This window comes from Cucurbita pepo, chromosome 2 (genome assembly GCF_057944985.1).
Source record: "Cucurbita pepo subsp. pepo isolate OVF chromosome 2, ASM5794498v1, whole genome shotgun sequence".
NCBI classification, from domain to species: domain Eukaryota; kingdom Viridiplantae; phylum Streptophyta; class Magnoliopsida; order Cucurbitales; family Cucurbitaceae; genus Cucurbita; species Cucurbita pepo.
Window position 1 is genome coordinate 4,424,985 of NC_141799.1, and position 27,199 is coordinate 4,452,183.

The following is a 27,199-nucleotide window of genomic DNA, read 5'->3' on the forward strand; positions in this document are numbered from 1 at the left end:
CTCATTCGTGACCCATCGACCCCACAAAATTAAATGAACAAATATTGCATTAAAAATAAACCAAATGAAGACAACAGTCAGTAATATTCAAATGACTGGTGAGGTGTAAACCCATGTGTGGAAAATGGCTACTTTTGGTCTTCTTTTATTCAGTTTTACAATACTCAAGGTTTGCTTGAATTAATTAATCATGGTAGCTCATCATTCTTAGAGGCATAAAATATGGTCAAAAGTGATCGCATAGAAATCTCCATTTCTGCACTCTCTGTTGCAAAGCTTCTTTAACACAAGAAGGCTGAAACATGAAGATCCCAAAAGTTTATAGACAAACAAAACAACACAAATAACACAAACCCAATTGTCTCAACTTGGCCACACAGCTTTGGACTTTTCAGTTTTTTATTCTAGACAATGTAGGAGAAGGGGAAGGGGAAGGGGATACAAAAATTCTAAGCCAAATGGCTTGAAACTCTGTCTGTCTACTCACTTGTCTCTAAATGTTCTCTGAAAACTTTTAACATATCAAGGAATGTGACGATTCCGATCAAACTGCAGTCGTCTTCGATAACCCAGACGTAGTTCACACGGTGCGCGATTGCCTGGATGATAACAGCTATCAGGGAGCTCCTTGGATGACAAACGATGGCCTCGGAACGACGAGTGATTCGTGCTGAGTAGCTTGATGATCTTCTGTACTTTCTTGAGCTCGGAGATGGGGAGAACTCCTCATCAGAAGATGACGAAGTGAAAGATGGAGATCCAATTGAGGATGGTGAATTAGTGAATTCTTGCAGCATTCCTTCCAAGTTGTTCTCTTTCAGCCTAGCCTTCACTACCTTAACAAGATCCTCTGGAGGCCCTCCACAGTCAATGTAGGCCATCAGATCTCCAGAAGACAATGTCATAATCGCAGCTGCAACAGCCTTGTCGCACCTGGCAAGGGCAAAGGGTGAGATCTCACCAATCAGAATTCCATCGGCGTCCACGACTGCTACCGAGGTTTGATTGGCGATGCAGCGGGATATGGCTCCAATGGCAGAGGAGGCAGGGGAGTGGTAGTTTACTGATAAGGCATTGGTGCAGATGATGCCAAGGTTGTCAAGGGAGAGGGCAGCAATGGGGGAAAAATGGCCAATTGAGCTGAGGAGATATCTGATAATATCTTCCTGAGTCAGCCAGCAGAATTCACGGCCGCCATGGATGGCATTTTTGGGGGTTTTAAGCTGCTTTCTTCTTGAATTGCTTCCTAGCTTTGCCTTGATTGGGACTACAAGATTTTGAGCACCTTGGAGAACCAGATCAATGGCATCTAACAAGCTGGAATATCAACACAGAGACTTCAATTATCTTCATCTTTAAGAACTTTACACAACTCTACTATTCTATTTACAAGTTCAAAATCATATAAAGTCTGAGAGTAAAAGTAGAAGAGCTAAGGAAAGAAACAAACATTTCAAAGCTGAGTTTGAAAAAAAAGTTCTGTAACGCCCATTTCAGATCAGTAACTGACAAAACTTCAGAAACCTAATTGAAGAATATCAATACCAAACTCAAACATCAATAAAACGCAGCCATTAACAATCATTCAGAAACGAACTAATTAAAGAATAAATTGAAACAATCCTAAGAAAGGAAAAATATAGATCCAAATTTCATCAGATTCATTTCTATACCTAGCAGACGGCTCCAAATGCATCACGATTCCAGGAATTTGTGGCAAAATCTCAGAGATAGGAGCACACAATGCAGCCGAAGGCGACAACAAATTCTCGTCCCTACAGAGATAGCAAATCACATCCACCATACACAGCTTCCCCACGCATCGGCAGCACTCAAAATCACCACCGTCAGCACTACCATCAACATCACCGCCACCGCAACCGTTCTTCGCCAAACGGCAGTCCCAAACGCTGACGAAGTAATCGTCGGAGAATTTGAGAGCAGTCAAGGCGTCGGCGACAGTTGCGGACAAAGACAACAGCCTCAGCGCTGGCTTGCCGAGACAGAGATCAGAAACGTCATGCGAAAACAAGCTCACTGCCATACAAAAGCTAAAAGGGATGAGGAACGGTTATCGGAGAGGAGAGGAGAGGAGGTCGTCAGAATCCGGCAACGGCGGAAGATCGGAGAAATGGGAGAAGATGGAGAAGATGAAGAAGAAAAGAAAGCGATGAAATTCAATATTTATAATGAGAGAGCTTCAATGGAAACTGAAAAAAGGGTGTAATGAGATGTACGGTACTCAAAAGGGTACCCAAAAAAAACAACATAAACTGGGGCCCACTGCTACCTTTTTCTATTTCTTTAATGAATATTATAATTTGGGTTTAAGGGTATAAATGGAAGACGCATTTTTTCTTAATATAATAATTTAAACTTTCAAAAAATATTCTTTATACTTTAATTAAATTATTAAACCATGTTATAAAATCGAAAATAAAAAATAAAAAATGACACTTTGACCTACATTTTAATGGTTATTCGAACACGCCTATTTCTCGTTATCGCTCGGGAGCCAAAACGAACCGCCTACTACCTACTGTACTTGACTGAACCTTCGACCAGGTAACTTATTCGAACCGAAGGATAGCAGCTTCAAACTCAACCTATCACGAGTAACTTCGCTGCTTGATCGATAGGGAGGAGCATCTAAAAATTTATAGCAAAAATGACAACGTACAAGTTAACGGGTAACTATCGATTTTAAGTTTTCTAATTTTTACACTCACTCCTTCCCTTCAAACACAAGGTCAAAGAAAATGAGAGGATGTTCGGCTCCTTAACCTATTTAGTCTTGAATTAAGAAAGTCAAGCCGAAACCAGAATGAGAGTCAATTCCTTGCAGCTCAATCAATCACCTATCCTTTCCAGTAGAGTCATCAATGAATATTCAATCCTGTAAACTGCTTCACTTGTCGATTTTACAATTCCATTTATTCGCCTGTCCCTTCTTTCACTTCAAAATCAGCTCAGCGTTTTATCTGCATCTTCCGAACTGCTACCCTTGAACTTATACAGGAAGAAAAGATATGATATGCTTAAATAATAATAATAATAATAATAATAATAATAATAAATTTTGCATTTAATCTAAAAAATACTCATTTATACGTTAAAAAAAATACTCAAAAATACTAATTTATACGTTTAAAAAAAATATCCCGAAAGTTTCAAAAGTGACAACAAAATGTTTTATGTTAATCTATAAAATACCGAATTTCGTTTTTAGATTAGGGTTAAAAATATATTACTTTAATGATATTATTAAAACATTTTAAAATTTTAAAGTATTTTTTTTAATATTATTAAAAATTCAATTATTTTTTAAATAAAATATTAATGATTTTTTTTTTTTTTTTTTTTTTTTTGCAACTAAATATTTTTTTGAAAATTTGAAAATACTTATTTAGACTAAATACGTAATAATTTTATAATTTAATTGTTTTTGATGCATCAGAAAATAATTAAAAAATATATTAGTTAGAAAGATCGGATAGTGTGGGTTCCACCACGTGGGATTTGGAAAGTGACCGACACAGGTCTATCAAATTTGAAAGTTTTCGCAGCTGTACGTACCAATGTAATAACGACGTCGTACTATCCTATATTAATCTATGTATAATTAATCTTTTTTTAGACAAAATAAAATACATTAATTTGTTTATATAATTTTTAAAAACTAGGTTAGGTTGATAATAATTTATTTTCGTTTTAAAAAATTAAATCCATTTTTAGTTACAAGTTTTTTTTTTATTCCGTTATCTATTTTAAAAATCTAAATAAAAAAATTTAAAATTATAAAAATTAAAAAGTATTTTTATTTTTTAAATTTATTATGAATTAAAATTTTTATTTGAAGATATTTATAAAAATCATCGTAATAATAAAAAAAATGCAAATACAAATTTTTCAGAATCTATATTCCACGTGTACGCTAAACATAAGAGTTCTTATAATTGAACCACAAAAAGGAAAGGTACATCGTGTTTACATAAGTAGTGACTTTCAATTTTTTTTAATTTTTTTTAGTTATACTTATTTTCAAGATCGCTCTCATTTAGATATAATCTCAGATCATTCATATACTCCTCATTTACTCAATTATTTTTTAACAAATTTTGCAATAGAAATCAATTGTGGGTCTCGGTTCTCGAATTAGTAATCCTTAAAAAGGCACTCAATTACATTCGATTATTTAGTGGGTTGGTAATCAATCTCGTTCTCAATCATTATTAATCGAGACCCACACAATTTGTTTTTGTTTGATTAACTTAATAAAAATATCATTAAACTTTTTTTTTTTATGAATTTTCAAAACTTTTAAAAAAATTTAAATATATTATTAAGCTTAAGTCCAAAAGAAAATTTTTTTGTTGAGTTTTACTTGTTTTAAAAACAATTTTTATGTTTTTAAATTATAAAAATCTTGTTGTTAAGTAATTACTCTAATGTTTGCTCAAGGTCGGTAATGTCCCACGTTGCTTGGGGAGGAGAACAAAACACCATTTATAAGGGTGTGGAAACCTTTCCCAAGTAGACGTGTTTTAAAGCCCTGAGGGGAAGCTTGGAAGTGAAAGTCCATAGATGACAATATCTGCTAGCAGTAGATCTGGGCTGTTACAAATGGTATCAGAGCCAGACATCGGACTATGTGTCATCACTGTTTCCCGAAAGGGGTAGACGAGTCAGTGTGCCAAAATGGATGCGAGTTAAATTTATAATTAGTCATTATTTTAAAAAAGTTTCCATAAGTTAAAAGGTAACATTCTTTTATTATTATGATGCACATGGTAACAACTCCAAAACCATAGTTTAAAAACAAGAAAATAAATATAATAAAATGATTACACGAAACAAAATCCAAAAATTAGCCATCTATCAAACAACGAAAAAGCAAAAATCAAACTTGAAAAATGAAATAAATAAATAATAAAATAATAATTACGGAACATGGACCTACAATACTCTTTGAAAAAACGCAACTTATCTTCAATCACTTTGACTTCAAATTCGAGGTTCACAATTTTTTTTTATTCGACACTTAATAATTTTATCAATATGGCTAAGTTGAAGACATGATTCTAATACCATGTTAAAAATCACGAACCTCTAAAACTCTCATGGTATTGATAGTATTTATTAAGAATAATGTAACAACCTAGATCCACCAATAGAAGATATTGTCCTCTTTGGGCTCTCTTTCGGGCTTCCCCTCAAGGCTTTAAAATGCGTCTACAAGGGGAAGGTTTCCACACCCTTATAAACCACGGTGGTCTGTTCTCCTCCCCAATCAATGTGGGACATCACAAATAAACTTACACGAGAAGATTATATATATATATAGGTTTTGGTTTAAAATTGTATGGTTTTGTAGGGTAGGTAAATTGGAAGGGTTGTTTATGTTTAAATAAATTTATGTAACGGCCTGAAAGTTGGGACCATTTTTTATAACAAATTATTATTATTATTATTATTATTTTACATTTTTGGTTTTTGAATTTTTTATTTATAAAAAATAATTTTGTGGTTTAAAAAATGAATTTTATATGCTTTATGTAATATGAATTTATATAGTTTTGAGATTGGTTCGGTTGCTTAATTCTTGATTGTACGAGTCTAACTCGTGAACCAAACGTCTTGAGATAAGTGTAGGGACCTTTGATCCTCTTGGCAGGATCGAAAAAGAGGTAGATTTAATCATGTGGAAACCTACATCTGAAAACAAATCCTACAGTATCTAGTAGGTGTCAAGGAACTTGAATTTTGATCCCAAAACATGATTATATTTGAAATTAGTGCTTAGTACGCCCGTGATTAAGACAACTAGAATTTCGAGCCATATGTGAACGCTAATTAACCTACTTTGTTCCTTTCTTTCGTTTTTCTTATTTCATCCCTATTTTATTTGATTAAATGAGGGGTAAATAAAAGAACTGAGATCATATTTAAATGAGAGCGATTTTGAGGATATGATAGTTAAGAAAGGGTTAAAAGAATTGAAAGTTGCTATCGATAGCAACGAGATGCACATTTGTGATACCTAAGTAAGAGAGGAGTACATGAACTGTAACGGCCCAAATCCACCGCTAGCAGATATTGTCCTCTTTGGGCTTTCCGTTTCGGGCTTTAAAACGCGTCTGCTAGGGGAAGGTTTCCACACCTTTATAAATGGTGGTTTGTTCTCCTCTCCAACCAATGTGGGACATCACATGAACTAACGGAGACCATATTTGAATGAGAGTTATCTTTGAGGATAGAATGACAAAGAAAGACTAAAAGGAAATGAAATTTACTACCTATATCGACAAAATGTACTTTCATTTTCAATGGCTCAATCATGAAATCATAGGAACTTCATGACTAAACGTGCTTTGCATGGAGCAATTCTTTGTTGGGTGACCTCCTAGGATAGATACATGTGAGTGAGGATACAATATTCTCGGATTTGTGTTGGTCGGTAGGGACAGCTTTTATTCTTAGAAACAAAGAGTAAGTAAAGTAACCATGTCACAAGGGAATGTTGGTCAGTGCTGAATCTTGGGCATAGGTTATTACAACCTTCCTTTTTCGGTAGCTCAATCATAAAAACTCCAAAATTAAACGTGTTTTGCAGACGCGTTTTAAAGCCTTGAGAGAAAGCCCAAAAATGACAATATCTGTTAGCGATGGATCTGGGTCGTTACAAGTAATTTGATGTTAGATGACCTCTTGAGAATTTTCCTAAGAATCAAACATAGATAATGTGACCATGTCGCACAAGATGCAGAGAACACTGAGACCATCAAGTGCATCAAGTGCTAAATCTGAATTCTAAATCTCGATCCAAATCCTAGATAAAATTTGTGACCATATCCCACAAGATGCAGAGAAACACTGAAACACTAAGACCATCAAGTGCTCTCGAACCAAATCCTAGATAAATTTTGAACAAGAACGAACACGAGTAACTCCCATAACTCCATAGCTAGACGCTCGTAAAAGTAAAGGAATTAAGGTGCATATTACTTATCAAGGCAAAATTGGTGCTTATAATAAGATGTCTTATGAATGCTAAAGAAGAGGCATATAGTGTATAGCAAGTATCACAAAAATTGGTGGCAGAGATTGTGGTGTGCTTAAAAGGAAGGGAATATTCCCACATGCCCTATGACTTAAGAGGCTTTGTCTTTTTAACAAAGACAAGATGAGGCCAACACAATACCAAACTCACTGCAATTTCTTTATTTGGTTGTCCATTTCTACATACTAAAAAAAGCTTTAATCCTGTTTTCATCTCAATTATTCATGCATGCATGTGCTATGTGTGACAGAGAATCAAATTTCTACTTACCATAATTTGATTGTTTACTAATTCACCTGTTTGCGGTAAAAAGGTTTTAACCCTAACCTTATCACATACTCGAACAAAATGTCGTCAATATGACATGTTTAATAGACTATTAAATTTTACTATCCGATAATATTAATAGATATGATAACTCATCTAAAACAAAAGTACCCATACAAATATGTTACACTATAGAGTACTACTCATATGACAGATCGGAGAAAGAAAGAAAAAGAAAGAGGCTTTCCTTGCAAGAACTATCTTACCTGATATGCATCCAAATTTTATGAATTTTACAAAGTTTTTTGTTTTTTTAAAATTAAACTTATAAACACGACTTTCTTTTGTTTTATTCAAGTTATGAATTTTACAAAATCCAAGCTAAATTTAAAAAATTAGATTTTTTATTTTTTTATTTTTATAAAAACTTGTTTTTGGATTTTGGATAAGAATTCTATTGTTTTTCTTTATTAAAATGAAAACTATTATAAATAAATTGAAAAAAAAAACAAGAATAATTTTCAAAAATAAAAAACAAGGTCCACTCATGGTGTTCATGTAATAGTGACTTGAAGAATGAGATTTTTTTTTTAAAAAAAAATTATTTAGATTTGGTTGAATTTTTAGGAAATTAGAAATTCGACTTGGTTCTAAAGTGGAAACTTTTTTAGTTTTGTCAACTTTACCAACTCAAGAATGAATTTCATATCCCTATAAGATTATTTGACATTTGTAACAAATGTTAAAAGACATTTTAATTTTATAAGAATTTAGTTATTAAGATTATATGAGATTAGTAATATTTTTTAAAAAAAATAATTAAAAAATAATAACAACCTGACAACTCAATTCAACTCAATCTCAATTAAATTAGAAGATAGAGAGTTAGGTTGTAAAACCCATTCTAGCATTCAGGTCACTAACTCAAAAGTGACCTAAAATTTTGGGTTAGTTCAAAACAATTCTACTCATTCTATGTACACTCCGTATTATAAATTTCTTTTTTTAAGCACTATTTCTACCTGTAAATTTCTTTATTCAATAACCCATTACCTTTTTATAAATATTTTCAAAATCCAAATCAAAATTTGAAAATGGCAATAATAATAATAATAATAATAATAATATTAAAACATTAAGTGATAAAACAAATTAAACACAATTTTTTAAAAGGCTAAAGCAAAAGCTAAACTGGATTGAACTTCAAAACATTTACATTTTTAATCAAATTCTAAAAATAAAAAATACGAACAAAATAAGACAATTCAGAAAATAATATTTACAGATTTAATTTCTAAAAATAAAAAATATACTATGAAAGGCTGGGAGAAGGAGAAAAAGGAAGAGAGACACGTGGTAGGACAGAGAAAATAATAATAATAATAATAATAATAATAATAATAATAATAAACAAAGAACTGTGAGACGTGGTCCGTACCTCTCACATGCCGACGGACAAGTACTTACCATACTCTTCCATCCTATTACAAATTGAATAAAAATATATTTTTATATCTCTAATTTAGAAATTTAATTTTAATTTAAATAATTATTACAATATATTTTCAAACCATAAAATATTAAACTAAATTAAATTTCAATTATACTTAATTAAATTATGACCATAACAATAACATATAGTTGAATTTTAAAAAATGAAATATAGTTTTGTATTTTAAAAGTTTAAATTAAAAATTAAGATAAAATTATGTTTATGAGAATTTACACAATTTTAAAGATAATCACGTAATTAAAAATTAAATGATTATGAAACACATTATATCAAATAAATCCTAAATCTAAAATATTTGAGCTTTTAATTGTTATTGGTTAGAAATAAATAAATAAATAAATAATACATTCTACAAATATAAACACAATAATTTCACATCAATTAATCATAAACAGACCATAATTAACACAAATAAAAAAAGGAATCAATTAAAATTATGGAAGGAAAGGCGTCTTTTACTTTGCTCCCTTAATCAACACACAACAAAACAAAATGTAAAAAATGTCACAAACAAAAAGCTTGCTGTCTTTCTTTTAGTACAGTCATTTTAACACTTATTGTGGTAAGAGTTTCTCTGAAAGGGTAGGAGATTTATTGACATTTTTTTTCCAATTTTATAATTTCACATTACTTTATTATTTTTTAAAAAATAAAATAATACTACAATCACTTATATATATATATAAACTATAGAGTAAATGTAAAATTTAGGGAGTTTCAATAATTTCAATTTTTTTTTAAAGAACCAACCCACTTAGAAGGTCCTGGGCCTGTCATTGAGGCCCATTTTAAACGAGAAGGTCACAACACAAGACCATGTAAGAATGATCCATGATACCAAGATATTTTTAGATTTTTGATTTTTTTTTCATTGACTAGGATTCCAACCTCTTATCTCATCGCCAAGAACATATTCTTCAACATTTGAGTTATACTTTAAGTTGGTGATGGAATCAACCTGTGGCATGGTGGTTTAGGTTGCATTGTTTCAAAGTCTTGGAATATAGTATGTAACACCCGAACAAAGGAGTACACTTTCCTTTTTGATAGCTCAATCATGAGAACTCCACGTTTAAACGTGCTTTACTTAAAGCAATTTTATATTGAATGTTCTCATAGAAATTTTCTAGGATGCATGAAGCATCCTGGAACGACTTGTGTTAGTCTATGAGGATAATTTATACTCTTAAGAAGTGAGAAGTGGATTGCCTGATTATGTCGCAAGAGATGTAGGATGCAAGGAATTTTCGAATTTGAATTCTAAATTCTTGGCATAGACGTTATATACTATTAACGTAAAAATATTCTTAATTATTACCCTTTATTGGATAAAGACCAGCCATAACTCTAAGCAGCTTTCGACAGGTACCGAAAAGTCAATAGCCAAAGAGGGCCTCTAATGGAAAGGATTGATTTCCATATAGGCGATAAATACAGGAGCTGTGGATGTAATGCAGAAAACTATAGGAGAGGTTGAGGATATAATGCAAGAAAACTAGGGCATTCCTTAATTGTCTAAAGATGAAGACAGCTCGAGTAGCTAACTTTTAACTATAGTCATTGACCTCTAATTTTAATCACAAAAACCATATGCATAAGATAATTGTATTTAAATTTTTAGATAATAAATTAATATAGGGTGTTTTTCATTTTTAAAGTTTAATTGAAAGACTTTTTAAAACAGGTAAATCTATGACCGTATTTTACGATGATATTTTAAATGTCTATTTTCGTATAAGAGATGATATTATAAATATAGTAACAATTTTAAGTTAGTAGAAATCTAGAATAGTTACCTTATTATTTAATTTTTTTATTAATATACTAAGATTTAGAACCCAAATTAAATAGGAAAAGAATGGCCTTAAAATAATAAATAAATAAATAAAAAAGACGTGTGGACATTAAATTGGAAATAGTCAAGAATGTAATCTGAACTTAAAGGTCAAAATCAACTTTTAGCTTGCTTTTATGGAAAATATGAATCAAATGAAAACAATTATATATGAACCAGTGGGGAAATTAGTGGACAATAATTAAAGAGAAACTATAAAATATCATATAAAACAATTTATGAGTATTATTCAGTAGTTTGGGCAAGATGGCTGGTTGGGAAGATTTCTTATGCTCTAGAAGCTTGGAATGTTAGCTATTGGTTCGTGTGTATTATAGATTTTCACTCGGTTCCATTTAAAATCACCCCAAAGTCATTGTGATAAAATTATTATTATCTCAATATTTATCGAGGAAAAGATGCGAGGACAAAAATCCTCATTTTTTAATCTATGAGTGTGTAGGCTAGGTTGTCCATATCATAAGTACTCTCACGTAATAATAAATTAATCCTACTCCATTTGATTGTCTATGTAATTCATAGAAGGTAGGTGACAACCATAGCTTAAACTTCTCGCTCATCTCTTAATTATTTATGATAGAGGAGTATATTTTTCTTTGGGGGAGGAGACAAATGGTGTGATAGGTGATCGTGGTCATTACAGAATATCCCACGATGTAATTTGTACTCATGTACATAAATGGATGGACCAAATTGATAAAGAAGACTTAAGTGGTACTTTGTACACGAAGACGATTATTATGAAAGCAAAGAAAGTTTTACATTTGCTAGGAAAAAAAAGTGAGCGTGGATATATAAGTAAGAACAACTATCTCACTACAACGAGACTTTTAAAGAACCAAAACCAAAGCTACGAACTTTTATACCTAAAGTTGACAATACTATATCATTGTAGGGATATGACTCTAGAATAAAAAAGTTAAGGCTATATATAACGCATAGATTCAAACGTCTATCACAAGCTATAAATATGTCTATAATACCAAGTCATATAAACTAAAAAAATTCAAATAACCTATACATGGCACAATCAAAATATAAAATATAAATCACATAAGAATGAAGTTGGGGTATCCAAGTCCAAGGTTAGGGAATAGTGAGTCCAAATGTCAAAGAATGTCTATAATAATTGGATAAGACACGGTGCTATATCTGGGTGCTGGATTTAACTGGTCTTTGAGAACAGACCCACAGAATTGGAAAGAATGGGAGACAGTGGCAGTAGCGGTTGCAGGCAGCTGATGTGGTTGTGACTTTCTGGATAACTTTTAACTTCTTTCATACCAAACCATATCCTAATCCCACGTTGCTTTATTATTCTTCTTATTCTCCCAACCAATTCTCACACTATTCTTGCGGCAACCTTTTCATTTTTTGCAATGAGGCTAATCTTGAAATCTTAGTTAATAATTAGTTGGTTAAACTATATTTTCATAGTTATTGATTTGAATTTATTTTTCTTAAAAAAAACCAGACAAATGGTGAATTAAAGCTAACTCAACTATCTATTTTAGCACAGAAATTTTCGTGTTTTTAATTTCACAGCTCAATAACTTTTTTTTTTATAAAAAAAAAAACTGCTGTGAATTTATGTTTCAAGTCGTATATTGAATATGATAAAAAAAAATTAAGAAATTCTCTATTAAGTATAATATAAAAATATTATCAAATGAGTGTTAAATATAGTTTATTAAAGTTAAACACAAAATTTAATTTATGTCAATACTGAATCTTATCATTGCCCTCACACCTAACCTAATAATTTTTAGTCCTTTTGCAATTACCACCGCCTGGGCAGACAGATTTGCATTTCTGAATTTGAAAGCTTAGCTAAACTTAATGCCAACGGCCCCACATGAAGAATAAATAAGATAAAGAGGAAAAAAGAAACCAAAATTTATCTTTACTTAAAACGTTCGATGTTATAAAATTTTTACAAAAAAAATTAATATAATTTTGCAACAATCAATTGCATCTAGAATTCAATCGGATAAAATAAAAAGAGCAAGTAAAAATGGAAATCTGAATTCCCGTAAATCTCAAACCAAATACTCAAAGAAAAAAGATATCATCTATTTGCGAGTGAGCGATAGAGAGAGGAGAGAGAGAGATAAGCCTCATTGAAAAACGAGAACCTTATCCCCATCCCTCACACTAGAATCCACGCCCACAATAATTGTAAAACATTTGCCATACCGTCTTGGCTTTTAGAAAACTTTATATAAGGCAGGCCTTCGGTTAGCTTCTCTCTCCCTCTATCATTTTTTGAGGAAACCATTCGAATTTCCGAAAATGTTAGCCATTTTTCACAAAACTTTCGCACACCCACCTGAGGAGCTTAACAGCCCTGCATCTCTCAGTGGCTCTAAGACGCCTAAACTTCCTAAAGAAACAGTCAAAGAATTTATTTCTCGACACCCTCACAATACTTTCTCTGTTAACTTTGGTGAGGCGGCTGTTCTTGCTTATGTTCCTCCTGATCGTCCTTCCTCTCTCAGCCGAAGGTAATTCCCGCTCTAGATTTTAATTCCTAGCTGAGCAGCTTGAGTTGTTTTGTTTTTTGGTGAATTACAGGCTGTTCTGTGGATTTGATGACATATACTGTCTGTTCTTGGGAAGTTTGAACAATCTATGTGCACTCAACAAGCAATATGGTCTATCAAAAGGCTCAAATGAGGCCATGTTTTTAATTGAGGCCTATAGAACACTTAGGGACAGAGGTCCTTACCCAGCTGATCAGGTCCTTAAGGAGCTAGATGGCAGCTTTGCCTTTGTTGTTTATGACAGAAGGGCTGGAGCTGTTTTTGCTGCCTTGGTACACACACACACTCTCTCTCTCTCTCTCTCTTAAAATGAGCAATTAATTTGGTATTAAAAAGAAGTATGGTATCATGGGTCATAAACAGGGGGCAGATGGAGAAGTGAAGCTCTATTGGGGAATTGCAGCAGATGGGTCAGTGGTGATTTCAGATGATATGGATGTCATAAAAGAAGGCTGTGCAAAATCATATGCACCCTTCCCACCTGGTAATGCTCTCTTTAACAGTAATGTTTTTGATTGATTAGGGGAGTGGGAATTTGTTCTAATTGAGAAAGAAATTTACATGAACAGGATGTATGTTCCATAGTGAAGGAGGTCTAATGAGCTTTGAGCATCCATTGCACAAGATGAAGCCAATGCCTAGAATTGATAGTGAAGGAGTCATGTGTGGAGCTAACTTCAAGGTTGATGTGTATACAAGAGTCAACAGCATTCCAAGAAGAGGCAGTGAAGCTAATTGGGCCGAATGGGATACAAACTAGATAGATCTCTCTGTGTGTGCTCTTGCTGTTTTCACAATCTGTCTTTCTCTCCCCTGTTCTAACATCTCTCTCTCTCCAGTGGTTGTAATTTAGAGAATAAAGTTTGTGAGTGCCTTCTTACTTCTTTTTTAAATGTTAATAAACAAGTAAATTGACGAATTCTTGAGGTATTTTCAGTAAATTAGTGAAGAAAATCATTCCTAGATGAAGCATAACTCTAAGAAGAATTATATCAAACACTTGGCGGGCACATTGGCATTTCTGCTTTCTTTATGTAATTCCTTGTAGAACTCAAAACTTAAGAAACTTAGTATGCGAAAAGCCGACTATATTTAGTTTTCTCATCCGAAAATCAACGCAAACAAGCTATAATCTCAAAACTTACTCAACCAAAATTCTCAAAAGCTTGAAATCATTCAAACTAACAAGACGGATAAAGTGCGTAAGTTTCTAACCTCAGATAATAGGCAGAAAGAGCTCGATTCCTCCTTGTTGTTCTTCTTCTTACAAATTACAACTGTGTGGCAAAAGTGATTGCACGATGATCCCCAATCACATGCCGATACCTAATCAAACGCATAAATTATCATCAATCAAATCACATACAAACTTCCAAACATAGAGATTAAACCGCTTAAATCGCGGCAGAAAAAACGCCAAAAAATTTACCTAAGTATCCATCAAAGCAGAGGCAGAGCCCTGGTAGAGCCATGTTCGCATTTGAGGTTTCACGAACTTTGTTCACAAAATCATATGATTCATATTATCTTATATATATATAGATTCGATTTTCGCTCCTATTTTTGGCGGGAACTTAAATAAACAGTATATTAATATGTTCCCATTAATTACAATTATAACAAAATTTATCTTAAATAGAAGAAAAATAATATCTTAAATTATAAATTTATTTTTAAAATATATTTAATAAGTTTCTTGAATTTTAAAAATGTTTATGAGATATTTTAATTTTAAAAAAAATTAATTTACTTTTGTGTTTAATTAATTTATAAATTAAAAAAAAACACAGGTCGAATAGTTGAATTAAAAAAAAAAAATTAAAATTAAAATTTCTATTTATTATTATTTTTAAATTACTAAATGGATCGGCGCAATAAAGTTGCACTGAACTTTCGTTTCGCGCGGCTACGGCAGCAGAGTCGGCGACAACAACCGCCAGAGAGAACATAGACACCGAACAAATGGCCGATCGTTTCTTTCCAAACCAAATGCCACACTTCGTGGCCGAAGCACCGGCGGACGTACTCGCACCGTCCGATTCCGATATCGCCGAAGATCCACTCACTCCCTCGAAGCTTCTTTCATTGCCTCACGCTGCGCTTTCTGCTCGCTTTATACAAACCGCTCTCGACCTCAAAGAAACGGTACCTTCAGCTTCTCAGTTTGTTTGGGAAAGTTTATTGAAATTTTGGTTTTGTGGTTTTTTAGGGTTTTTCGATTTTTGTTTTGGTCTGAGATTCGTGGTTTTAGGTCGTGAGGGAGACGTGGACGTTGAGTGAAAGGTATCTACAGGATTATACTTTGCATACTGGGGCATTAGGGACGGCTTTCCTGGCTTTGAAATCATACGTTGTTTCTAACAATGAGAATGATCTCAAATTGTGCTCTGAGATTGTGAGAGCTTGTGAGACTCTTTCTAGAGATTCGAGGTAATCTTTCGGTTTAATTGTGTGATTTTCTGTACAAGTTTCGCTTTATTCTTTGTATTTTAGTTGAAGCTTATGGATAATCTCTGTAACTAGTGATGAAATCTATTTTCATGGAGAAGTTAACGTAGAGTGTAATAAGTTTGTGTTAATTTGAAGAACGGTGAGGTAGTAGAGTCAACGATGGAGACTATTCGCAAGACTTAATCAAATTACAGGACTAAAATGGAACTTAGCTGCAGGTCAAACTAACACTAATGACAGAATAGCAGATGAACAATGCTAATTTTTATTGTTTGAAAGTGGAGATATGTGGATTGATTCTATGTTCTGGTGAGATATTGTGAGGTCCCATATAGGTTATAAAAGGGAACGAAACATTCTTTATAAGGGTGCGGAAACTTTTCCGACGCGTTTTAAAAAATCTTAAGGGGAAGCTCGAAAGGGAAAGTTCAAATAAGACAATATCTGCTAGCGGTGGGCTTGAGCTGTTACAAATGGTATCAGAGCTAGACACTTGACGATGTGTCAGCTAGGACGTTGAGCCCCGAAAGGGGGTGGACACCTGGCGGTGTGTCAGTGAGGACGCTTGGCTCCGAAGGGTGGTGGATTGTGAGATCTCACATTAGTTGGGGAGAAGAACGAAACAAGGGTGTGGAAGCCTCACTAGCAGACGCATTTTAAAAACCTTGAGAGGAAGCCTAAAAGGGAAAGCCCATTGCTAGTGGGGGCTTGCCAATATTTGCTAGTGGTGGGCTTGCGCGGCTATAAAATTGGTCGTTTGGATTTGATTTCAGATCATTCAAATTTAGATTCCTTTTGCAGGAAGTGGTTTTGTTTGTAGGGAAATTCTCAATTTCTGTTCAATTGCATTGCAGGCGTGTGTCATTTCTCTGTGGGCGAGCGGGCGTTTGTGCTCTTGGTGCCGTTGCAGCAAAGCTTGCTAACGACGGAAGGCTAGTGGACCATTACTTGGAAAAGTTCAAACATGTAATGCTTTTTCGCCATTGATTTTATGTTGGCTTCCGTCCATTTACTTATGAATTTTATGCTGTGAGAGCAGATCAAACTACCCAGCGATTTACCAAATGAACTGCTATATGGGAGAGCAGGGTTCTTATGGGCCTGTTTGTTTCTAAACAAGCACATTTGTCAGCACACGGTATCGAAAACTATTATGGTATGTCATTTTGATAAAGCACTCTCATTTTATCTTCTTAACACAACTAAAAGTTGTAATATTTACCGTCTAATGGATTAAAATTTGGGCAGAGATCGGTTGTCGATGAGGTTATAAAGGTTGGTAGACAATTGGGTAACAACGGGAAATCTCCTTTGATGTATGAATGGCATGGGAAGAAATACTGGGGTGCTGCACATGGACTAGCTGGAATTATGCATGTCTTGATGAACATGGAACTAAAACCTGATGAGGTTGAGGATGTCAAGAATACACTACGTTACATGATTAAAAATCGGTTTCCAAGTGGAAATTTTCGTTCGAGCGAAGGATATGATTCTGATAAGCTGGTGCACTGGTGCCATGGGGCTCCTGGGGTTGCACTTACCCTCATTAAAGCAGCTGAGGTATTCATTGTCATTCTTGTCGTTAGGCCTGTATTACTACGGATCCAAGTAACCATAGCTTCTTTTATACTGATAAGATGGTGGGCAGGCTCATTTAGGAGTATACTATACGCTTGCATCGGTTTAGCTAGATTCAATAATTACACGAAACTATCAGCGCTCTGAAACCATATCTTTTGAGGCCTTAATTACAGTATTCATCTCTATGTACACACATACACCAGGTTTTTGGAGACAGTGAGTTTCTGCAAGCAGCATTAGATGCTGGGGAAGTCGTCTGGAACCGGGGTTTGCTCAAACGGGTTGGCATCTGCCACGGAATCAGCGGTAACACGTACGTGTTTCTTTCACTCTACCGGTTGACTGGTGATCCCGTATATTTATACAGAGCCAAAGCATTTGCATGCTTTCTGCATCAGAATGCTCAAAAGTTAATTTCTGAAGGAAAGATGCGGTCTGGTGATCGCCCTTTTTCCATGTTTGAAGGAATTGGAGGAATGGCATATCTGTTCTTTGACATGAATGAACCATCTGCTGCTAGGTTCCCAGCTTATGAACTGTAAAGTTTTTTGACTCTTACCTGGAATGTACAAAGCAATTCAGCTGAACCTTGCACCGTTTTAGATATTGTAAAGTTTGTACCTTTCTGCCTCTTGTAGTTGGTACGTGATTCACTATCGTTGCGAGAAATAGGACTCGAACAGGACATTACGAGCCCTCTATCTCGTAATGTATCTAACCTGTTCGTGTGGTTTGCCCGTTTGGCCAAGCATGTAATGTTTAAAACACAATGGCGGAAATAGAGTAAAATGTACCAAGATAGCCAGAATGTGGAACTTCGCAAGAACTGAGGCCTTTTATTAACGACTAAACTCAAGTTTTACAGCAGAAAATTTGTTTACACAACACAACATCACAGATTCCGTAACAAACCAAAGACCATCACAGAAGAAACTTCGGAAGACTTTAAGCCAATCCAACCAGCTTCTCACTGAGCTCCCACACTCTGCGAGCCTTCTCTCCATCACTTGCTTCCTGAGACAACTGGTTCTCAAATGAAGCTGAGTTCTTGTTCCAGCTCCAATACACGCCCGACTTCGTCAAGCTCGGGTCACTCACAACCTGCATTACAAGCAACCGATCAAATTCTTGAACCATATGATCGATTGGACGTTACACATCGTTTTCGTTGTCTATGATGAAGTTAAGTTACCTGAGCTAGTCTTTTTCCTGATTCTTCTTCTGAAACATAGCCCTTGGTGATGTACTTTTGGAATGGAGGGAAGAGCCATCTGAACAAGGGAATGTGCTCTCTGAACAAACCAGTTGTAGCGATGCATCCCGGGTAGAGGGAAGCAAATGTGATGCCAGTTTCTTCATGGTACCGCCTGTGGAACTCTTGCATAGTAAGCATGTTGCACACTTTGCTGTCCTTGTAAGCCTTGGCACCATCGAACTCACCACCATCGATCATGGCCGAGCTGTTTAGGCCGCTCAGTCCTCCAGAAAGTCCCCTAAGGTCTCCAAGGTTGGCCTTAGGAGGTACATTTCCAGCCAAGGTATTCGTGTTCCCTGATCCAAAAGGAAAGGTTCAGCACCCCAATTACAAGATAGAAAACAACACGATATAACAGAACATACCGGTTATCGATCCAACGATGATGAGCCGCTTTGAGGGGTAATCAGATTTCTGCAAATCCTCCAACAACAAACGGGAGAGGAGGAAGTGACCAAGATGGTTAGTCCCAACACTAAGTTCAAAACCTTCAGCAGTGAAGGTAGGCTCTTTAGCAGTTGGGAGATAAACAGCAGCATTGCACACCAACACATCAAGTGGCCTGCCTGACTGCCTGAAGTTGTCAACAAACTGTCGAACGCTGTCGAGCGAGGCGAGGTCCAAATGCATAACGGTGTAGTTTTCCTTGGTAATGCCAGCAGATTTGGCAGCTCTTTCGGCCTTGAGAAAGTCTCTGCAAGCCATAATGACATGCCATTTTCCAGTTTCAGCCAGAGCCTTGGCTGTGGCCAGACCCAAACCAGAGGAAGCTCCAGTTATCACAACACTGCCCTTTCTAAGAGTTTTCTTCCCATCTGGAGCAGCTTTGTTAACTGCTGGAGTTGTGGTAGCAGTTGTCTGAGCCCTAATGGCACCAACATGGTGGTTGAATTCTCTCTGGCATTTTATCAAACACATAACATCCACCCCAATTCAGCTTGAATGCAAGTGAAACCAAACCAACCCAACCCAACCCAACCCAAAAGTCCGAGACATATCAACAGAAACACACAGCATTTCTAAACTAAACAGAGGCCAAAGAACACAAATTTAGAAACACCCATTACCTTACACCTCAATGCAGATGAGCTGAATTCAGATTTGAGATGGTCTGAGAATGAAATTCCAAAGAAACTAGAATCCTTCAAGCAAACAGTAGACTTCCCCTGCAAAAAAACCCACATGCATGTCAAGCAAAAACGAACCCAAGTCATTGAAGAAAACATCTTCAATGCTTGAAGAGACAGACCTCTTTGGGCAGAGAAAGAGCAGGGGAAACCAGAGAAGCAGGTTGAAGAGCCATCAGAGAAGAAAGAGCTCAAAATTGATGATTTGAAAGGTAAATGAGGTTGAGAATATCTAGAGAGAGTATATATAGGGAGAAAAAGATACAAAAATTGAGAGATGATAAGATAATTGGAGAAGTGTGGGCTTCTTCCATATCAATTTGTAGCGACCAATCAGAATTTGAGAACTGGATTTCCTTGGATTCTTTTATATTCATCTGTGTTTTGCTCTTCGAAAGGGGAAAATCAAATGGAATTATGGGATGATGGGTGAAAAATCGCCAAAAATTGAAAGGGATAGGGAGTGGGTTGGAGCGGAGGTGGGGAATGTTTTTTACGATCATCACCCCTGCCAGTATTAACTTTTATACACTACTCCTAAATTTTATATTTTTTTTAAAAAAAAAATAATAAAAACTATTATCACTTTAAACTAAAAAAACATTCTTCCTACCCGTTCCAAAATAATTTTACCCTTACCACTATGTTTAGAAAATATTCATCACACCTTTAACCTTTATAAAAAGATATTTACCGTCAATATATTAACGAAAACCGTCTAACCATCAACCTATGACGTAAAATTGTCTATATAAATCTTAGGATCGTCTCTCTTCAAAAGGGTATTAATATTAAAAAAATATATATTTTTCTTTAAAAAGTTTAAGGGTATTAGTGTTAGTTTTTAAAGTTAGTAGGTACTTTTGAGATCACGGTAGTAATAATTCCGTTTATATTCGAACCGGAATATTACTTTACTTTTTTTTTACTAAAAAAAAACTTAAAATTGGCGCTTCCGATGGCACAAGAACGCACACACTTATCGATCACTTTGAGGCATGGACAATAAAGAGAATATATAAATTATATTTTTAAAACTTAACGTGATTTTACAGATATATAGTTTAGCTTACTTTATACGTCATTTACCGTATATAGCTTTTTACTATTTACAATTTACTTTATATATGATTGGCCAGATATAGTTTTTTACTATTTACGGACAACATTCACAAACTAAAAAAAATTCCTTTTTTTTTTATCTCCTTTTCAATTCAATAAAGCTTTCGCAGTGCTCAAAACTCTACAATTCCCGATTACAGAAATTACATCTGTTGCTAAATTCTTACTGTAAATTTCCTTTTTTTTTTTTTTTTCCTTCACAAATCTATACTCTTTCCTGCCACTCGTCACCGGACTGGCCTTTCGGTAACGTCCCGCCCGACTGGCCCGACCGACCCGACCGACGAGCACAAGCACTGGGTAACATGAACAAACTTATAATTCTGCTAACAACATTACAATTCTCACCCAACATTTGTCTCTGTACATATAAATTCCAATCACTGGTGAGCAAATGAATCTATGCCAATGCCAATGCCAATGCCAATGCCAATGGTGCTGGTTTTAAGAGGCTTCCATGTTTTCATGTCACGCCTCGTTAAATCTTAACTGGAAATCCGAAGTTTTGGAACGTTCGGATTTCGCCTCGAAGCCCAGCAGTCACAATCACCATACCCCATGCTGATGATCCTTGAAACATTTCACTGGAATGAGGACTACGGTTGTTGTGAGTATTCACAATCAGCTTTTCCGCCGGCCATGTTGCTGAGATTCTGTCAAAGAAGTAGCTATTGGTGGCACTCGAAAGTGTTCCGTGGAGAGGGCTGTTCGTGCAACCAGATGCCGAGAGTGAATCCTCGCTGCCGTTTGCTACTTCCACAGGTGTAGGTGGATGGTTAGCAGAGGAGATTTCGTCGAGATGGTTTTCGATTGTGTTGTCATCTCCATGATAATCGTCTTGAAGTTCCAATGTGTCGCCTAAACCAGGCCAAGGAATAGCAACGGAGACGTCTTGACAGTGGAAATGCTCGTATGATCGAACGACTGTCACTCCCTTGCTCCTACTGGGTCGAGAATCAGCTTCGTGCTTCCATATGTACACATGTGAATCCTCACTCGCTGATATCACATACCTGCCGTTCGACGAAAGACAGGCCGAGATTTGGCTGTTCGTATTTCGGAACCCTGTTACAAACTTAACACTCTTAAACAGTACACATAACAACAATAACTCACTGATATAGGAACGATCATTCTATAAGCAATGATATGCACTGAGACACAAATATTTGTTGGCAATGATCCTATCACTATAACTTGGGGAGCCATACGCCAATATCGAGCGTTCACAAGGCACCGAGACGAATTAACATGTAAAAATGAAACTGTAACCAACTTCTCGAAGTGCTCGAACTCTAGGAGCTTACCAGACCGTTCGTAACGGTTTTCTACTTTTCACACTTGCTAGAAGTTCTAAAAGGCAACCCTTAAAAAACCATACTTCAACCGTACCTTTAAACCTATAGACGAGATCAATACCATCGACCACTCGAACGCGTGAATCTGCAGATGTAATCAGCACTTCTGATGAACTTCCTGGAGCAAACTGTTAATCGGAAATGATCAGCAACGGGCTTCGGTTGAGTCAGTCGGGGTAGTTAAACGCGCATATAGGCAAAATATGAAAAGAGAAACACTGAAATAACCCATAAAATTACCTGGAATCCAGTAATTTTCTTGTGACTAGATTTTTTCTTCTTGTTCTGCAGATTTATCTCACTTTTTTGCTGCATCTTGTTCTCTGAAACAATATCGTAAAAGTATATATATATATCATTCGGTCGATGCCGAGATGAACAGAAGAATTCGGTCGGTCAATTACATCGTTAATCAGAAAATATAATATACCAGAAGTACTGTACGATCGGCAGCTTCCCTTGTAAGAACCAACCAAAGCACCCTTTAACAGTGGGAAACAAAACCATGTTGAGCAAGAAATAGGACTTAGGAGTTATATATAGAAACAAGGCACTGTTATGAACTATACAACCTTGCCATCAGGCGTATAGCAAGCAGCGGTCACCATCTCATGCAAGTCGCTCCAATCAACGACTTGACGATCTGGTATACTCCATATACGAACTTTAGCGTCTAATGATCCACTAATGAAGTATCTATCGTCAATAGGATTAAACTGGATGCACGTTACTGTGGTACGGTACACGTGAGAAACAAACTTGCTATTAGCTATGAGACAGTGGAAGCAACCATAGAAGATACGAAAACTTGGGAATTTTAGATGATCAAATTACGCTCGGGTTTCGTTTCCGTTGTTGTATAATCTTAGACTTACAAAGCAAGAGAAATAAAGGAAGTGAACTTACCATAATCACTGTGGGAAAAGATTTTCAAACAGGATTTGCTTGACAAATGCCAGAGCCTCACGGTTTTGTCCATTGAAGATGAGAGCAAATGCTGGGAAAATGAAAGCAAAGATTCACAATACAATATCAACACCATATTCAGTTTAAAGTGAGCCAATTCAAACAATAAAGGTAGTATCGATCCAAGCCCACCGCGAGCAAATATTGTCCTCTTTGGGCTTTCCCTTTTGGGCTTCCCCTCAAGGTTTTTAAAACGCGTCTGCTAGGGAGAGGTTTCCACACCCTTATAAACGGTGTTTCGTTCTCCTCCCCAACCGATGTGGGATCTCACAAATATGTTTCAGAATTACAAGGTGTGCCACAGCACGTGTGCTTCAAAGGATGCCTCGACTCCCCTCGAAGGTGCCCCACTCCTAGATGCACCTACACATGCATTTCAAAACTCTGCACCGGAAGATGCAGCCTTAACCAAAACACATAACCAAGCAATCAACCTCCTAGGGCATTAACCTTTCTGGGAAGCCGGTCCCTTTACATAGCCTAAATTTTTTCGAAGTAGCTGCAATTTCATCAGCTGGTCTAGCATCAGCTACGTCAAAATAGGCCGCTAGGGGTACGGATTTGCTAACCGTTCTTAAAAAAAGGCACATTCTTACATCTAAGTTTTTCTTTACCGAAGGTCTGTCGACCATCTTACAGTTATCCGAAACTCTCCTTATCTGCATCAAGAACATTACAATAGAAACGTTCCTCAAATTTTCTTCAAGAACTACTTCTCTTCCTACCAGAGTAGTGGACTTTATCAATTGTAGTTTCGAGTGAACGATATAACCTTAGCATTTATCAGTGATCCGATACGGTCCTCGAAAACAAATTTGAAACAATAGTTCAAAAAAAACTAATTCCCATACTACCTTTCAAAAGGGAATGTGCATGAATATGGATGAATGACATGAATTTTTACTTTTAATACATTTCATTGATATGATCCCCCCCTTTCGTCGAGTGTGCTACCTGGTTCACTCGGTTGTTGGCCTACCAAGCACTTAATAGTATATTCATGTCGACTTAGTAGCAGGTCAAATCACATGAATATTTGAAATGAGAATCTACCTACATTAAGATACCATATTCATAATACCATTCTACCATTTCTAGGCCCTGCTTCTAAGTAAACGCCCCAGCCTAGGGGCTCCAGGTCAAATCAGTATCGAGTTTAAACATTCGATATGTTGTAATATCCATAAGAACGAACGTGTCCACATAATATCTCTAAAATTAGCTCTAAACATTGGAAGTTACTTTCAGAAGTCTTAACCAGGTGGATCAAAAGATTACCAATTTGATGATGAGTACCAAAAACCAGCACACGTCACATCGAAAAGATTGATACCGCCGAAAACTAAACATAAACCAATAGATATTCAAATAGAAACTAACCTGAGATTTGGACCAAGAAAGGTCAAGCACGACATCGAGATGCCCCTCGAATGAACAGACGGGTTTTTCGGAAAGCCCAAATACAGTCTCAGGTACTATAACATTCTCCAAGCTCACTGATTTTCGGCTAATAGAAGATCTCCCTCTTCTCTTCTTCTCATGATGGCTATCCACATTTGGAGATAATGAAGTTGGCTCTGGTGATTCGTTAGCTGTAAGTAAGAAACTCAAATTCCCTTCTTCGGGTTTCTCCATCAGTAGCTCGCCCTTCTTCTCCGACTCAACGACCTGCCAAACATGAATGATACGGTCCTCTCCTGCACTTGCAAGGTACTTCCCATCCAAACTGAACTTAATGGTCCATATTGATCCATTGTGGGCTTGTATCTCTTGGCTCTTGTAGAGTGCAGACAATTCTTTACTTGACTTTCCATACTGCCGAACTCGTACTCTCTCCGGTCCATGAAACGAAACATCTTGGCTATCATCTGTTGCAGAGCTTGACCTCCTTCCACCCTTCTCAGATGAAGTATCCCTCTCGTCACTGCTACGTCTCTCCTTTTGACCCTTCACCGTGCTAGCAACATTCTTTATACTCTTCAACCAACCTCCTTTCTTTTTCAATTTCGAACCGCTACCGATATCCCCATTCACATTTAAATCAACGTTTTCGTTACAACCATTACAACCATCCTCCACATTCTGTCGCCTCATAAGTTCTTGAACAATGGGTGAATGCCCAACACACATCTCAAACTCTTCCATGGTCAACTGTCTCCCAGTGCCCACTTCCTTGAGCTTGTTCCACATACCATTTTCACTAATCTCATTCACAACAAACTCTTTCCCATTGTCAAGATCCTTGATAGTGCAGACTTTCTCATCGACCATTCCACTCGTAGAACAACCCGAATCCTCACTAATCTCTCGTCGATTCTCGCCATTCTGAGACAATGTCGATCGATTAGGATCAGAATTGGTATTCAAAACCATTGAATCGCTTCGAATCTCATCTGCCCATCTACAATTTTTCCCAGAAGGTGGCTTATGCTGTGAAGCAATATAAGCAACCGATGAAGCTCCCTCGCTCTTGCAGCTTAGGGACTTAACAACTAAACGATTACGATTATTTGCAAATGAAGTGGTGGGGGTCTCATCAACCAAATGAAATGAAAGAATTGAAGGAGAATTAATAGACGACGAATAATTACACTGATTATCAGCATCACTGCCGGAAGCTTGTGAAGAGCTCGTGTTCCTGTTACAATCAGCCGAACCATCCGATTTCGAGCGAATGATGACAGGGGGAAGCTGTCGTTGACGACTCAAATACTCCGACGACGCCGATCGACCAAAATCGGCAGCACCCTTTTCTCTATGATCCAATTCCAAAGCCGTATTAGACCGAGAGAGAGAAGGGTCACCGCTAAGACCCATTTCTCGAAGAAGACGGCCACGGCGTTCCAACACAGAGGCCGGCTCGGAGATCCAAATATCGTAGTTCGAAACAGCCATTGGGAATTTGGGTATTGGAAAAGGATGCTCGGAATCATAATTGGGGGAGTTCGCGTTCGAATCTCTATCGTCATCGGAATTGGAAGTGGAACAAGAACATGAGGAGGCAATGCGATCAAGGGTCTCGTAGAAACACTCTTCTTCGTCGTCTTCGTTCACGGATTTGTTCATCATTCAAAGGGCATTGCCATCTCAATGGAAAATGCCCCAAAAACGATCGGATCAGAGATGGGGTTCGCTAAATCAATCAATCAGCCCTTGAAACGAAATGGGTATTCCCCAATAAGAATAAAAAACACAGAGAGGGACGAAACGAAGAAAAAAGAAAAGGGGAAAAACAAGAAGAGAGAGGAATTTAAAGGGATCGGACAAGGAAGAACATGGAAGTATTATGTAAAAGATTTTAAGCTTCGTTAGTCGGATCCAACAAAAGAGGTCGAGAAAGGCGAAGGGGGGAACGAAGCCCTATGCTGGGGTTGTGCGAAAGAGTTGGATTTAGCGCTACCTGTGATTGGAGGTTTGAAGAACTATAAGAAACCCAGAAACCAACACACGCAGAGAGAAGACACTCAGAGAAATATTGGGATTTTGGCAATGGGAAATGCGGGATTGAGCAATAAAATTGGAGTATGAACAACTGGGTATGTAAAAGCAACCATAAACATAGAATTATGGAACAAGAACATGGAACCTCAATTAACAAATCCTTCCATTTCTTTTCAAAAACAGGCAATTAAATTTGTGCATTAAAAAAATTGAGAGCAAAAAGTGATTTGGAAATGAAGAACCCAACAGTTTTACTGTGTGTACTAAACCAACCAAAGCAGAGCTTCTCTTCTTCTCAATTCTCATACCCATTCTCTATATTTTTTAAGTTCATTTCCTAATGAACATTGCTTTTGTCTTTTTTTGTAAACACTAAGGAAATATCTTCCCATTGATTCTTTTGAGGTTTTGTTATCAACTTTCTCCCTTTTACTCTCATCACTCTTAGAGTATATTTCATACACTAAATTAAACAAAATGCCTTTCAAGCATTTAGTTCACTTCCATTAAAGCAAAAAACCCATTTTTAATTACAAAAGATATTTTAATATCAACTCGAGTAAAATTCAACTTGTCATTTCTAAAAGTTTTGTGTTTGTATGTGTGTAGTTTCTAAGCTCGACATTGATGGGCTTCAGTGGTCTCAACTTGTAACAA

At 36.1% G+C, this 27,199-nt stretch overlaps 5 protein-coding genes across 5 annotated transcripts; 2 read left to right on the top strand and 3 right to left on the bottom strand.

Moving 5' to 3' along the window:
• Nucleotides 1-296: 296 nt before the first annotated feature.
• LOC111788757 (CBS domain-containing protein CBSX5) lies at nucleotides 297-2,162 on the bottom strand. The gene is made up of 2 exons (XM_023669242.2): nucleotides 1,674-2,162; nucleotides 297-1,317 (listed from the first exon to the last, which is right to left on the bottom strand). Exons 1-2 carry the CDS (start codon nucleotides 2,042-2,044, stop codon nucleotides 480-482), a joined length of 1,209 nt encoding a protein of 402 aa, XP_023525010.2. The 5' UTR covers nucleotides 2,045-2,162; the 3' UTR covers nucleotides 297-479.
• Nucleotides 2,163-12,939: 10,777 nt separating this feature from the next.
• LOC111785950 (stem-specific protein TSJT1) lies at nucleotides 12,940-14,157 on the top strand. The gene is made up of 4 exons (XM_023666323.2): nucleotides 12,940-13,199; nucleotides 13,270-13,510; nucleotides 13,602-13,722; nucleotides 13,808-14,157. Exons 1-4 carry the CDS (start codon nucleotides 12,988-12,990, stop codon nucleotides 13,996-13,998), a joined length of 765 nt encoding a protein of 254 aa, XP_023522091.2. The 5' UTR covers nucleotides 12,940-12,987; the 3' UTR covers nucleotides 13,999-14,157.
• Nucleotides 14,158-15,107: 950 nt separating this feature from the next.
• Nucleotides 15,108-17,904, top strand: LOC111788708 (lanC-like protein GCR2). The gene is made up of 6 exons (XM_023669158.2): nucleotides 15,108-15,383; nucleotides 15,490-15,668; nucleotides 16,544-16,655; nucleotides 16,729-16,845; nucleotides 16,938-17,252; nucleotides 17,477-17,904. Exons 1-6 carry the CDS (start codon nucleotides 15,201-15,203, stop codon nucleotides 17,813-17,815), a joined length of 1,245 nt encoding a protein of 414 aa, XP_023524926.2. The 5' UTR covers nucleotides 15,108-15,200; the 3' UTR covers nucleotides 17,816-17,904.
• Nucleotides 17,905-18,083: 179 nt separating this feature from the next.
• On the bottom strand, nucleotides 18,084-19,924 carry LOC111788709 (protochlorophyllide reductase, chloroplastic). The gene is made up of 5 exons (XM_023669159.2): nucleotides 19,778-19,924; nucleotides 19,596-19,694; nucleotides 18,894-19,425; nucleotides 18,466-18,824; nucleotides 18,084-18,374 (listed from the first exon to the last, which is right to left on the bottom strand). Exons 1-5 carry the CDS (start codon nucleotides 19,829-19,831, stop codon nucleotides 18,219-18,221), a joined length of 1,200 nt encoding a protein of 399 aa, XP_023524927.2. The 5' UTR covers nucleotides 19,832-19,924; the 3' UTR covers nucleotides 18,084-18,218.
• A 987-nt stretch (nucleotides 19,925-20,911) lies between these two features.
• On the bottom strand, nucleotides 20,912-26,864 carry LOC111788736 (uncharacterized). Its single transcript, XM_023669201.2, has 7 exons — nucleotides 24,482-26,864; nucleotides 23,042-23,132; nucleotides 22,708-22,865; nucleotides 22,566-22,617; nucleotides 22,376-22,458; nucleotides 22,170-22,263; nucleotides 20,912-21,842 (listed from the first exon to the last, which is right to left on the bottom strand). The coding sequence occupies exons 1-7, from the start codon at nucleotides 26,168-26,170 to the stop codon at nucleotides 21,256-21,258; spliced, it is 2,754 nt and encodes a 917-aa protein (XP_023524969.2). The 5' UTR covers nucleotides 26,171-26,864; the 3' UTR covers nucleotides 20,912-21,255.
• Nucleotides 26,865-27,199: the final 335 nt, after the last annotated feature.

Coding starts and splice junctions, on each gene's coding strand:
- LOC111785950 (XM_023666323.2), top strand. CDS start 12,988: ATGTTAGCCATTTTTCACAAAACTTTCGCACACCCACCTGAGGAGCTT. Junction 13,200..13,269: donor CCTTCCTCTCTCAGCCGAAG/GTAATTCCCGCT, acceptor GGTGAATTACAG/GCTGTTCTGTGGATTTGATG. Junction 13,511..13,601: donor GAGCTGTTTTTGCTGCCTTG/GTACACACACAC, acceptor GGTCATAAACAG/GGGGCAGATGGAGAAGTGAA.
- LOC111788708 (XM_023669158.2), top strand. CDS start 15,201: ATGGCCGATCGTTTCTTTCCAAACCAAATGCCACACTTCGTGGCCGAA. Junction 15,669..16,543: donor ACTCTTTCTAGAGATTCGAG/GTAATCTTTCGG, acceptor ATTGCATTGCAG/GCGTGTGTCATTTCTCTGTG. Junction 17,253..17,476: donor CCCTCATTAAAGCAGCTGAG/GTATTCATTGTC, acceptor CACATACACCAG/GTTTTTGGAGACAGTGAGTT.
- LOC111788757 (XM_023669242.2), bottom strand. CDS start 2,044: ATGGCAGTGAGCTTGTTTTCGCATGACGTTTCTGATCTCTGTCTCGGC. Junction 1,318..1,673: donor CATTTGGAGCCGTCTGCTAG/GTATAGAAATGA, acceptor TTGATATTCCAG/CTTGTTAGATGCCATTGATC.
- LOC111788709 (XM_023669159.2), bottom strand. CDS start 19,831: ATGGCTCTTCAACCTGCTTCTCTGGTTTCCCCTGCTCTTTCTCTGCCC. Junction 18,825..18,893: donor CATCGTTGGATCGATAACCG/GTATGTTCTGTT, acceptor CTTTTGGATCAG/GGAACACGAATACCTTGGCT. Junction 18,375..18,465: donor CAGGAAAAAGACTAGCTCAG/GTAACTTAACTT, acceptor CTTGTAATGCAG/GTTGTGAGTGACCCGAGCTT.
- LOC111788736 (XM_023669201.2), bottom strand. CDS start 26,170: ATGATGAACAAATCCGTGAACGAAGACGACGAAGAAGAGTGTTTCTAC. Junction 22,866..23,041: donor CTTTTCCCACAGTGATTATG/GTAAGTTCACTT, acceptor ACCGTACCACAG/TAACGTGCATCCAGTTTAAT. Junction 22,264..22,375: donor AGAAAATTACTGGATTCCAG/GTAATTTTATGG, acceptor TCCGATTAACAG/TTTGCTCCAGGAAGTTCATC.